This window comes from Tinamus guttatus, unplaced genomic scaffold (genome assembly GCF_059628265.1).
Source record: "Tinamus guttatus ecotype Peru unplaced genomic scaffold, ASM5962826v1 Tinamus_guttatus_pri_ptg000098l, whole genome shotgun sequence".
Taxonomy (NCBI): Eukaryota; Metazoa; Chordata; class Aves; order Tinamiformes; family Tinamidae; genus Tinamus; species Tinamus guttatus.
The window spans coordinates 1128635-1139857 of NW_028288632.1; the positions used below are offsets into that span (position 1 = coordinate 1128635).

General features: G+C 48.9%; 1 protein-coding gene across 4 annotated transcripts; it reads left to right on the forward strand.

Annotated features, from left to right (window-relative positions):
- Positions 1 to 2847: 2847 nt before the first annotated feature.
- PEX5 (peroxisomal biogenesis factor 5) lies at positions 2848 to 10836 on the forward strand. 4 transcript variants are annotated; one of them, XM_088520805.1, is made up of 16 exons: positions 2848 to 2937; positions 3362 to 3539; positions 3725 to 3760; positions 3935 to 4067; positions 4677 to 4811; positions 5365 to 5470; positions 6512 to 6602; positions 6953 to 7069; positions 7449 to 7541; positions 7714 to 7833; positions 8285 to 8428; positions 8692 to 8762; positions 8925 to 9140; positions 9279 to 9444; positions 9636 to 9793; positions 10181 to 10836. In XM_088520805.1, the coding sequence occupies exons 2-16, from the start codon at positions 3396 to 3398 to the stop codon at positions 10380 to 10382; spliced, it is 1932 nt and encodes a 643-aa protein (XP_088376931.1). In that variant the 5' UTR covers positions 2848 to 2937; positions 3362 to 3395; the 3' UTR covers positions 10383 to 10836. The 4 variants fall into 4 exon arrangements, with proteins under 4 accessions (XP_088376931.1, XP_088376932.1, XP_088376933.1 ...); XM_088520806.1 differs by lacking the exon at positions 7449 to 7541; XM_088520807.1 differs by lacking the exon at positions 6953 to 7069.
- The last annotated feature ends 387 nt before the right edge of the window (positions 10837 to 11223 follow it).

Consider the following 11223-nt stretch of genomic DNA (forward strand, 5'->3'; position numbering starts at 1 on the left):
ATTATCAAAAAACAAAACAAAACAAGGAAAATAGGTAATAGATCTACTGGAAATACTGTTAGGAGAATCTGATGCTTAATAGAAAACCTTAATATAAGATTGGTTTTCAATGATACATTGTCTAACAGGAGCAATGTATCAATAAGAAGTTCTGCACAGATCTGTCCTCGGTGGTACTACTTAGTAGAGCTTTTTTTTTTTTCAGTGATTTTTACAGTGGAGTAGAAAGTGTTTCTATTAAATTTTCAGTTAAGACGAGCCTGTGAAGGGCTGCATTGAATTTTGAAAGCAAAATTGTTATTCAGCGGACTTCATAAGTGGGATACATGGCCTGAAAGAGTAGAACACAGTTTAATGAGGCAAATGTAAAGGTCTACAATTGGAAAAGGAAAATGAGTTTGCAGAATGGGGAAATGGCTGGGCAGAGGCCTTCATCCTACATGAGTAACAGGGAAATGGCTAGCCAGCGACCTCCATTCTATCAGTAGGCTCTAGCAGGCCTAGGGATTTCATGAGGGTACCAGCTACCTTCAGACTGACAATGGTGGAGGGATTAAGGACCCAGAATAGCCTTTGAAGTTTGAAGCCTGTTTTTCTCTCCTCTCCAAGAGTTACTGAGGTTGTTTGATATTTGAGTTTTCCCTGCCAAAATAATTTCACTTTGCATGCAAGTACTCTGCTACTCTGCTGACTTTATAGAATCACAGAATAGTTCGAGTTTGAAAGAACTTCTGTAAATCATCTGGTCCAATCCCTGTGCTTGTGGAGGGTCAGCTAGAGTAGGTTTCTTAGCACAGAAAGGGATAAATTAATATCTGACTTTTGCTCCTCGTTCTTTTGCTCTGGTATTAAGACCCATAAAGCCTCACCCTGCAAAGTCTCTCCCCTATTCTTTCTGGTGGGGGGACAGCCGCACCTTGCACTGTCATTAGGACTATGGCTAAGTGTGGTGGAGACTCAAGCTGTGGAAGATGCTTCTTCAGGGCCTCCTGTAGACTATCTTCAGATTATTGCAAATGGTACCATCACATTTTCAGCAGATCAAAGATTGCTTAATGCTGGAACTGTTTAGTGTTGTGCAGAGTCATAGTGTTGCTCTGCAAGAGCCTTGGATTACCTGATAGGAGCCAAGATGCAGGTGGAAGGAAATGAGGCTGGGTGCATTCCCTGTGGTGCCTGTTCTTGCTCTCCAGACTGAGGAAGGGATGCTGCTGTGGGGCCATTCTCACATGGTATGTCTTTGAGTCTCCCTGTCCTAAACCAGTAAGACAAGCTGAACTGGTGCCATAAAAGGGAGCAAGATTACGGCACAAATATTAATGAGACAAAGTTGCTTCACCTGCAGTTATTAACTGCTTCCTATCTCGGTCCAGCCTCTGTCTGCTTTTGGACTTTGCCCATGCCTTATGATCTCACTGCCTACACTCTCCTTATCCATGTCTTTGTGCAGTCTACTGTTTTTCCTAGGGCCAGCACCATCTTCATCTGTTCTTCTCAAATAGAAGAACAGAATAGAATTAGCATTTTTTCATAGTTGGTGAGTCTTGTTTTTCATTCCTGGGGCTTCCTGGTGCAAGAGGTAGGTTGGACCTAGGTTGACTACAACTTGCAGGCAAGTAGTGAGCACTATCCGAAGGCAGAAATCTAGAAGAATGAAATGTATTTCACATGCAGGCTAGGGGTATATGTGTAAGAGTGGTCATGTCAATGGCTTTTCAAATGTCGACATGTAAGGCACTTCCACATTAGTGTCTGAATCAATATCAGAAATGCGCTTAAAGTGAATCTTCCAGTCATCCTCACTTGCTGTGTTTTGCTCCACACTGCAGGACGGTCTCAGGGTGTGCAAACTAGACTCCTCTCAGAGGAAACTAAGCTGACAGATGTGCCCAAAGAACATACCTAATGCACTGCAAGCACTAAGTGGTGCTTAGTCTACGGGGTCAAAGAAGAGAGAATCTCAATAAACCCCTCAAACATGTTCAGTGTAGATCTTGAATCTCCAATCCCACCTGTTGTTGTTTGGTTTTTTGTTCCTTTTGAGCCATGTTACTTGCTAACATGGATCTGGCCATAGATGCCATGTGAATTTCAAAGTTGTGAGGGGAGCAGTCACTGCTAAGGAGGACAGTGTGTAAACCAGCACCAGACATCAGCTTTTGGTCAGATGAACTGCATCTGTGAAGCATGGCAGGGAAGCTGCAGAGGAACATACTCCTTTCGAGAAGGAGGAGACAGGAGCTGATTATTTAAATTATTTTTTAAGCACCCTCATGTTACATGAGTCAGGGTACATCATGCAAACCCCTCTTTCTGCTTCTCCCTTTCTTTTTGAAGCTATGATTTTATCAGCTCTGATTTCCCAGGTGGTTTGTGCTTCCTTTGGAATTACTCATGTAGCAAGAGGACTGAAAACTTAAGGAGTTTACATCTATCATCTATTTAAAGCCATTGCATACTTTTCAGCTAAATGCTGACAGTTTTTACCCACTACCAGAAGCTGTAATATTTTAGTGGTCCAAGAGCAATACAGCCCATGGAACACATAAACATGTGCTGCACTACAGGAAACTCATGTCCTTCACATGCAGTTACAACAGCTCTGCACTCACACTAACAAGGTCACCTCCTGTAGAGCAAACTGTTGTCACAAAAAAAAAACGCTTACCCACACCTGCAGCTCAACCAAGATCTGCGGATAGAGCACACAGCCATGTGTGGCTGCAACATATGCAAAGACTCGAAGGAGCCCGCACTACGCGGGGCCTGGCGGTGCCCAGCGGGATGCAGCACCCGCACCCCGCATCGCTACCACCCACGGCGCTGCCGGGCGCCGGGGCGCGGCCCCTTTAAGGCGCTCCGCCGCTGCCTGCCCCTTTAAGGCGCGGCCCCGCCCCGCGGTGCCCCGCGCGCGTCGCGAGCCCCGGCGGAGCCGCGGTGAGAGCGGCGCGGGGTGGGGGGGAAGCAGCTCTCGGGCCGCACCAGCCTGGGCCGGGGCGGGGAGGTCCCGCCGCCCGCGCCGGGGCTGCGGGGCGGCGCACGGGCGCTGCGGCCCTGCGCCCTGGCGGGGGTGGGGGGCCCTCTGCCGCGGCGGGGCCGGCGGTGGGGCAACCCCCAGCGCGCGGGGCGCTCCTCCCCGCGGGGCGACAGGGCGAGGGGCTCCGCTGCGCGCCGCGCCGGGCCGGGTAGCGGAGCGGGCGCCGCAGCCGCGCGCCTCGCGCCAGGGCCCGACCCCGGGACCTCCCCGCGCCGGGGCGGAGGCGGCGCCGCTGGGGCCGAGGTGTGGGGGGTGCCCGGGGCGTGGGCGCCCCCGGCGGCGGCCGCGGCGCTCACGGCGGCTGTCGCTGTCGTCCCGCGGCAGGTGAGGCCTGGCGGCGCCCTCGCCGCGTCGCGCCATGGCCATGAGGGAGCTCGTGGAGCCGGAGTGCGGGGGCTCCAACCCCCTCATGAAGCTGGCCGGCCACTTCACCCAGGACAAGGCCCTGCGGCAGGAAGGACTCCAGGGAGCCCTGAGCTGGCCCCCGGGGGCAGCTGGAGCCGTGAGTGCCGGGGGAGCGGGTGGCTGCATGGGTGCATGTCGTGGGCAGGGGTGCGCGGGGGCGAGCAGGCAGGTAGTGCCGGGGAAGCGCTGTCAGCCGAACTTCCTGTGTGGGTTTAGCAGGTCTTGGTGTACGGGGTAGCGGGGGTTGAATCTGCTGGGGTAATTGCCTACTATCTCCCGCAGGTATCAAAACCTCTGGCAGTGGCCTCTGAAGATGAGGTAAGAACCTTATCTGCACCTCCTCACTGCTTTTCTTCTCAGCATCTTACTTGCTATTTTTTTTCCCCCGGTGCACTCTTTCCTTCTGCTCTGCCTGCTTCTTTCTCTCGTGCTCTGTTACTCTGACTGTGTGTGCTCTCTGCTGTGTTCAATCACTATCTGTATCTTTGGCAGCTGGTTGGAGAGTTCCTGCAAGAGCAGAATGCGCCTCTACTGTCCCGAGCACCGCAGACCTTTAAGATGGATGACCTGTTGGCTGAGATGCAGGAGATTGAACAGTCAAACTTCCGTCAAGCCCCTCAGCGAGGTGAGGAGAGCCGAAGGAGGTGGAAAACCGGGAGAGATCTTGGGGTTTGGTTAGACTCCTAGCAGAGCAGTTCCCGTCTGTTCAGTATTTGCAAAATTGTATCTGGAGGCTGAAATACATGATACAAGAGGAAAGGCTGAGGGTGCTGTGTTTGTTCGGCTTGGAGGAGTATAGGAGGGATCTAACTGCTGTCTTCAGCTGCCTAATGTGGAGACAGAGATGGAATCTTTTCAGTCATGCACAGCAAGAGGACAAGGAGTAATGGGGACAAGTTGCAAATAGGGCAACAATCTCTAGAAATAAGGAAGAGTTACTTCATTTGGAGGATGGTTCAGCACTGGAACAGCTGCCCAAAGAGACTAGGGAATCCTTTGGGATTCTAGAAGCAACCTGGTCAGGTCCCTGAGCAACCTGTTCCAGCTTTGGAGTTACCATGCTCTGAGAAGAGAGGTGTCTTAGAGATCCCTTTCAAGTTAAATCTTTCTGTGAATCTGCTGTAAGAGAGAAAGGAACCTGATCAGAGAAGATAAGGGCTGTCTGAAGAAGCTTGGGACACTTAAATCCCATCTCTGAGTTCTCCCATCCTCATTTGTGCTTTTCTTCCTGTAGCTCCAGGAGTGGCAGACTTGGCTCTGTCTGAAAACTGGACCCAGGAGTTTTTGGCTCAAGCAGATAGCGCTGGTGATGTTTCTTCAGACTATAACGAAGCTGACTGGTCACAGGAGTTCATTGCTGAAGTGACAGGTGAAAACCATTTCAGAAGTATGGCTGAAATGTTGCTTGATCACACGTTTTTGTACGGATTACTTGCAAAACAAAACAAAAAAATAGATGGTATTGTTTCCCCCTGCAGTGTTTATTGTAGAGAGCTAGATAGATCTCTTAATGTACTTTTTGTATTCCTGGGAGTAACTACATAAATCCTCACATTTGCTAAGGTCTTCAAGAGAGTCCTGGTGAAAAGCACTAGAGACTTGTGACAGACATTGCTGATTTTCCTGACTTACAGGCATTTCACATAGACCAACAGTGTGTGTTGTGAATTTGAAGCAGACAATCATAAAAGATACTGGCATATCACCACTCTGGCACCTGTCTGAGGAGACTCTCTGAACCCAAGTTTCAGCTTTTAGATTCGAGTAAACAGTTAGGAGAAATATGCATTAACAAGCTTTCTTTGAAGCAATTCCTGGATGTGTTAGCTAACTACAGGTAAATTGAAGAGAGCAAAATCTGAACTTAACGTGGGTTATCTTCTACACACATTACTTCCCATTCTTTCCCATGTCCTGTGCAGATCCACTGTCCGTGTCTCCTGCCAAGTGGGCAGAAGAATACCTAGAACAGTCAGAGGAGAAACTGTGGCTTGGGGAATCAGAAGACCAGTCATTGGCAGATAAATGGTGAGTTTTTATTTTCAAGACTAGTTATTGCTTCTAGGCAGCTGGATGAGTGGAGTATGGATATATGACAGAAATACTGCATGAACTTAATGCTATTTGAGTGGTATAACTGAAGTCACAGGCCTGAAACCAGGCCGTTGGTTTCAGAGAAAGGGAGCAACAGTGCATGGAGACTGAGGTTTTCTATGGGATCCCAGCTCTTATTTTACTAGTTCCAGGAAGGCTTTGTGATTAGGGTAGATAATCTAATGCCTAACATAAGGTGATTTAGTAGTGAGTTCAGTAACTCGAGCAGAATTTGTTTTCCACAACAGATGCCTTTTTAGACTTGCAGGTATCAAGTCTAATCATTAGAAATCAACTAATTGTGAACTTTCATTACCTTGTTCTTCCTATTTGACAGACCACATCCAGCCTTTCCTCTGCGTATTTCTAGATTCAGCCTTCCAGATGCTATTTTTCTGTGTGATAGATTAAATAACCCTCAACTGTTAGAAATCTGCTCTTTATCAGTAGTCATTGACCACAATCAAGGTTTTCAGTTAAAGAAGCAAAACCAGAGCAAATGTGTTGAGTAGTGTGCTCTCTGTGAACCTTAAATCCTCTTCAGAACTGCTGCTTTCCCGAGATACAATTCCCATAAGTGTGACCTACTTTCTTTGTTCCTAGATGTGCGACCTTGTGTTTGGCAGCATTAAAATGTGTGATTGTTTATAGCATAGTAGCTTACCAAGTCATTTAGACTGTTCTGCAAAACTCTGCTGTCATCATAATTGCTTAATTCTGCTGCTGTTTGTGTAATTTGCACAACTATCCTACAAATATTTTTGAATATATATGTATAGGATAGAGGTACTCTGGAGACTTCCTTCCCTCCATCCCCAGAGTCTTTTGTGGGGGGTGGGGGAATTAAATTCTTGAATAATGTTGTCTGCCCCTTTGTGTTAGTGAAGCTCTGGGCCCACTAGTGTTAGTGAAAGATTTCACTCAGCGTGATGCTATCAGACCACCTCTTTCCCTTTTGTGGTCTTTGTGAACCAGGTATGAGGATTATCAACCTGAGGATGATCTTAAGAAAACTGCTAGTGATTTTCTTTCTAAAGTGGATGATCCCAAGCTCAACAACTCTGAGGTGAGAAATGTCTTGAAGAGGGCTGAGCTGGAAGAACTCTGGAGTATATAAGAAATGTGGAGATTTGAGATGGTGGGGGGGTGGGAGGGAGAGGAGGGGAAAAAAAAAAAAAAAGCCTCCTGTCGTCCCATGTTTCCTATTTCTTCCCCAATTGCTAGCAGGTGAACCTTGCAATCCCTTTCAGATGTTATCCCTCTCTACAATATATGCCTGGTGAAGTAGGAAGTCTTTTTAGCTTTCTGTGCTGGCTTTGCAGAGAAAAATCCTCTTAGTGAAGAAGAGGCAGGGGCAGAGGGATTGTTGCTAAAGCATTTGCCCAGTTCCACCCTTGTTTCATTTCTCTGCCACAGTTCCTAAAGTTTGTTCGCCAGATCGGAGATGGGAGGGTATCGATCGAAGCTAATCAGGTGACCCTCAGAGACCAAGATCAGGCAGAGCAATGGGCAACTGAGTTTATGCAGCAGCAGGTAGGAGCTGAGCCCTGTGTGCACCCAAGGTGAAAAGTTCTTTGCTGCAGTGCACACTCTGGGGGCTAGGGAGAATGGCAAGTCAAACTCTCAGCAATGCTTACTAATAACTAGTCTGGGGCGGGGGAGGAAAGGGGCACAACACTGCTGATCTCTTCATTTCAGAGTCTAGTCAGAAGTTGGGAAGGTCTTGGGTAGTATGAATTTTCCCATCACACGTAGCACCTGGGGGGAAGGGAGAATCGACAAGAACTTTTCTCCTTTGTATAGGCCGTCAGCTATTGCTGATGGGGAGGAGAGGTCATCTGCTGTTTTGGGATGTGCCCTGAGGTTGCCAGATTCTAAAAAGAAAAGTGTGTTTCTGTTTCCACACTCCCAGGGGGCATCCGATGCCTGGGTGGATCAGTTTGTGCAATCTGGGAACATGTCAACTCTTGATACGGAATTTGAGCAGGCAAAGACTGCTGTGGAGGTAAAGCTGGAGGAGGAGGAGGGCTGGGGTACCAACAGAGAGCCCATCATGGGGGTACCTCTCTCCTTTGCATGTTGTGAGGAGGGCTAGAATGCTAAGAAGATGTTCTCTGGGATATCTCTAGAGCTCACTTAGTCTGACATGGTCTAGTGTTCTTCTGTTCTCCCTTCAGTCAGATGTGGACTTCTGGGACAAACTCCAGGCAGAATGGGAGGAGATGGCCAAGAGAGATGCAGAGGCTCACCCCTGGCTCTCTGATTACGAAGACCTAAGCTCCTCTTCATATGACAAGGTAATGGAGAACAAGATCTCCTAGCCCTGTGGTAGGTTACGCTGAAGAAACTGGCATGATCTTTGCCTCCCTGGTAAACTCCTCAGATCCCAAATGCTCCTAGGATTCTTCCTCACACTGATCTCCTGCAATTGTTTGCACCTTCAAACCTGGGTCACTAGGGCTTCAGTTAGGTACCACACATGTGCTCCTGTACAGAAGCAATCTAGTTCTTGTCCTGCACCAAGCACCAATTAATGCTGAGATTCCTTGGAATGAACAGACTAATTCTCTGTTCAGTCCAGGCCAACCCAGAGCCAGTAGGGACCCCACCAGATATTCAATTACTACTGGAACTCTGCAGCTTATGTGTTTCTGGCAGGGCCAGGCCAGACTGAGATGTGCTCTAGAGGGAGCTTCACTTTCTAAGCCTGTCCCCTCCTATTATCTCCCTGCTTGTCCTTCCTCTCAGGGTTACCAGTTTGAAGAAGATAATCCCATGAGGGATCATCCTGAGGCATTTGAAGAAGGACGGAAACGCTTGGAGGAAGGAGACCTCCCCAATGCTGTCCTGCTGTTTGAGGCTGCAGTGCAGCAGAAACCAGATCATATGGAGGTGAGTGGGATCCAAGCTGTCAAGCCTGTGCCAGTTAGTTATCTTGCTGCTTGGTTCCTTTTTAGAAAAACCTGGGAACCTCTACAGCTGGTGTGTGTCTTTGACTCATATATAATATATATTTGGTCTCCCTCTGTGAGGGAGTGGTCTCACCAATGTGTGGGATACTGTAGCAGAATTAATCTCTGTTCCTGTCATTGGTTGGCTGATATTTCTCTCTGCATCTGAAGAAGACTGACTTCGTGCATCTTTCTCTTCTCCAGGCCTGGCAATATCTGGGAACCACCCAAGCAGAGAATGAACAGGAGCTTTTGGCAATCAGCGCCCTCAGGCAGTGAGTATCACAGAAGGTCCTCTGACCAACACTTGCTGTTTTGTGCATAATGCCCCAAGGACCAGCTGGCTAATGAGATGCGCTGTCTCGATTGCATTACCTCCTGTACCTGAATATCTCCCAATTTAATGCTGTAGTCGTTTTTCTGTCTTTGATCTGCAGGTGCCTGGAACTGCAGCCTGGGAACCTCACGGCGCTCATGGCGTTAGCGGTCAGCTTCACCAACGAATCCCTGCAGAAGCAGGCGTGCGAGACCCTGCGAGACTGGCTGCGCAACAAACCAGCCTACGCTCACCTGCTGGAGAAGGAACCCGAGGGGAGTGTGTCAGGGACAAACCTTGGGCCTCCCAAGCGTGTGTTGAGCTCCCTGGTGTCCGAGTGAGTTTAGGGGTATACATTTCAGCCTTTGGCTGAAAGTTTTCTTCAAGGGTCAGGACTTCGCTGGGCAGGAGCAGAGCAAGCCACTCAGTTGCCTTACTTCACAGTGCCCAAATGCTCTTGTTTCTGTTTCCGTAGCTCACTCTTTACAGAGGTGAAGGAGCTGTTCTTGGCAGCTGTGCGCAGCAACCCCTCAGCTGTGGATCCTGATGTTCAGTGTGGCCTGGGTGTCCTTTTCAACCTGAGTGGCGAGTATGAGAAGGCTGTGGATTGCTTCAGTGCTGCACTCAGCGTGCGCCCCAATGTGAGAAAGGGTAGAACAGTGTGCCCTGGGGGGGATGCTTGGAGTGGGCGGGAGTGCCTTTATGAGTGAGTGGAGGTGGTGCTTATCTGAAGGGTGTATCTCTTGGATCCAAGTCAGATAGGCAGGGAAGGAAGGTTGGTTTGGAGCGTAGAGATCTGTTTGTCTCAGTCCCTCTCTGCTGCTTTCTCCAGGACCATCTTTTGTGGAACAAGCTTGGTGCCACCCTGGCCAATGGGAATAGGAGTGAGGAAGCTGTGGCTGCCTATCGTCGAGCGCTGGAGCTCCAGCCTGGTTACATCCGGTCTCGCTACAACTTGGGCATCAGCTGCATCAACTTGGGTGCCCATCGGTGAGTCAGGGTGGGCAGATGTGCTGCGGGCTGTAAGCCTGTGTGTTTGTGGGAGAGAGACTGTACAACATTATGGGGTAGCGCTGTGCCACATGCAGCCTTCTTTTGGCACTGGAGAGCAGAGTGTCTGTTTGTGAACACAGTCATGAGAGGGGGGGAAAAAGTGTCAAGCAATAGCAGCTAGATCAGGGAGTATCTGGATTTTGGTTTCCATTAAGAGAAAAAAGGGGGGGATCTCTGGCACTTCTGGAGGAGAACAGGGTTTGGTGAAAAGGGGGAAGGTATTTGGGAAGAGGGGAGGAGTACGTAGGTTCAGAAGAAATGGGGAAGGAAGCATGGAATATATCATCCTCTGTAGTAAGAAGGTATGTGTTCTCATGTTGACAGCGAGGCTGTGGAGCACTTCTTAGAGGCTTTACATATGCAGCAGAAGAGCCGAGGCCCACGTGGGCAGCAAGGTGCCATGTCTGACAACATCTGGAGCACCCTGCGCATGGCCCTCTCCATGCTGGGGCAGAGTGATCTGTATGCAGCAGCCGATGCCCATGATCTGCCCACACTGCTTCAGGCATTTGGCCTTCAGCAGTGACTTTGGGATGGGCTCCCCTGCGAGTGCAGGAGTGGCCTGGCCCAGCCCAGCCCAGCTGTGACCTTCCCTGGGGAGAAAATATCAGTAGGGTTCACACATCTTCACTTTGGTAGGACAGATCATTGGCAACCATTTTTTTTGAAGGACCTCCTGTTGAAGAGTGCAATTTCCGCTACACATCTGTTGTGGCCTGAGGATCTACAAGCTGTTCATGTTCTCGCCTCTATGGCTGACCACCCTCTGCTGATTGGCAGATGATCAAAGTGAGGAAAGGACAACCTCCATCTCTCTTGCCAGACTGTGTTTGCAGTCATGCCCAACATAATTTTGAAACCTTACACTGACCTTCAGAGACTGCCTTCTGGGCGCATGAGTAACACAAGTTGCTTTGGTGGGGTGGGATTGCCATATTGCGAAAGGGTGATGAGTTCTGGCTTTTGAGTATGCTTCCCCTGTGTGCGTGAGTGCATCTGAGTATATGGGAGTTGCTAAAGAAAGCTGGCAGCAGCAGCTCCCTCTTCTGGGTACTGGTGCCTTTATGGTACAGCCACACATTGAGTCTTCAGAGCAGAGCACTGTACTCACACTAGGAACATGTATAGAACCCCTAGTCTATAGGGGTAAGAGGAGATCCTAGAGCTCACATGTGAGGGACTCTGATATAAATAAGAGTCTTAAAACGTAAAATCTCTCTCAAAACACCGAGGGGAGAGAGGGTCAAGTCTTAATTTTCACATGATCACCTGCCATTCTTTCTCTTTTGTGCAAAAGTTTTCCCATTCTGCTTGTAATTGATTCTTGTTAATTATAAATATCTGTATATGATTCTCTTGACAGAAAT

Bases quoted from the DNA above. Each gene is read 5' to 3' on its own strand.
- PEX5 (XM_088520805.1), top strand. From the start codon at position 3,396: ATGGCCATGAGGGAGCTCGTGGAGCCGGAGTGCGGGGGCTCCAACCCC. The intron at 6,603-6,952 runs GTGAGAAATGTC...TCTCTGCCACAG, and splicing joins CCAAGCTCAACAACTCTGAG to TTCCTAAAGTTTGTTCGCCA. The intron at 9,794-10,180 runs GTGAGTCAGGGT...TCATGTTGACAG, and splicing joins ATCAACTTGGGTGCCCATCG to CGAGGCTGTGGAGCACTTCT.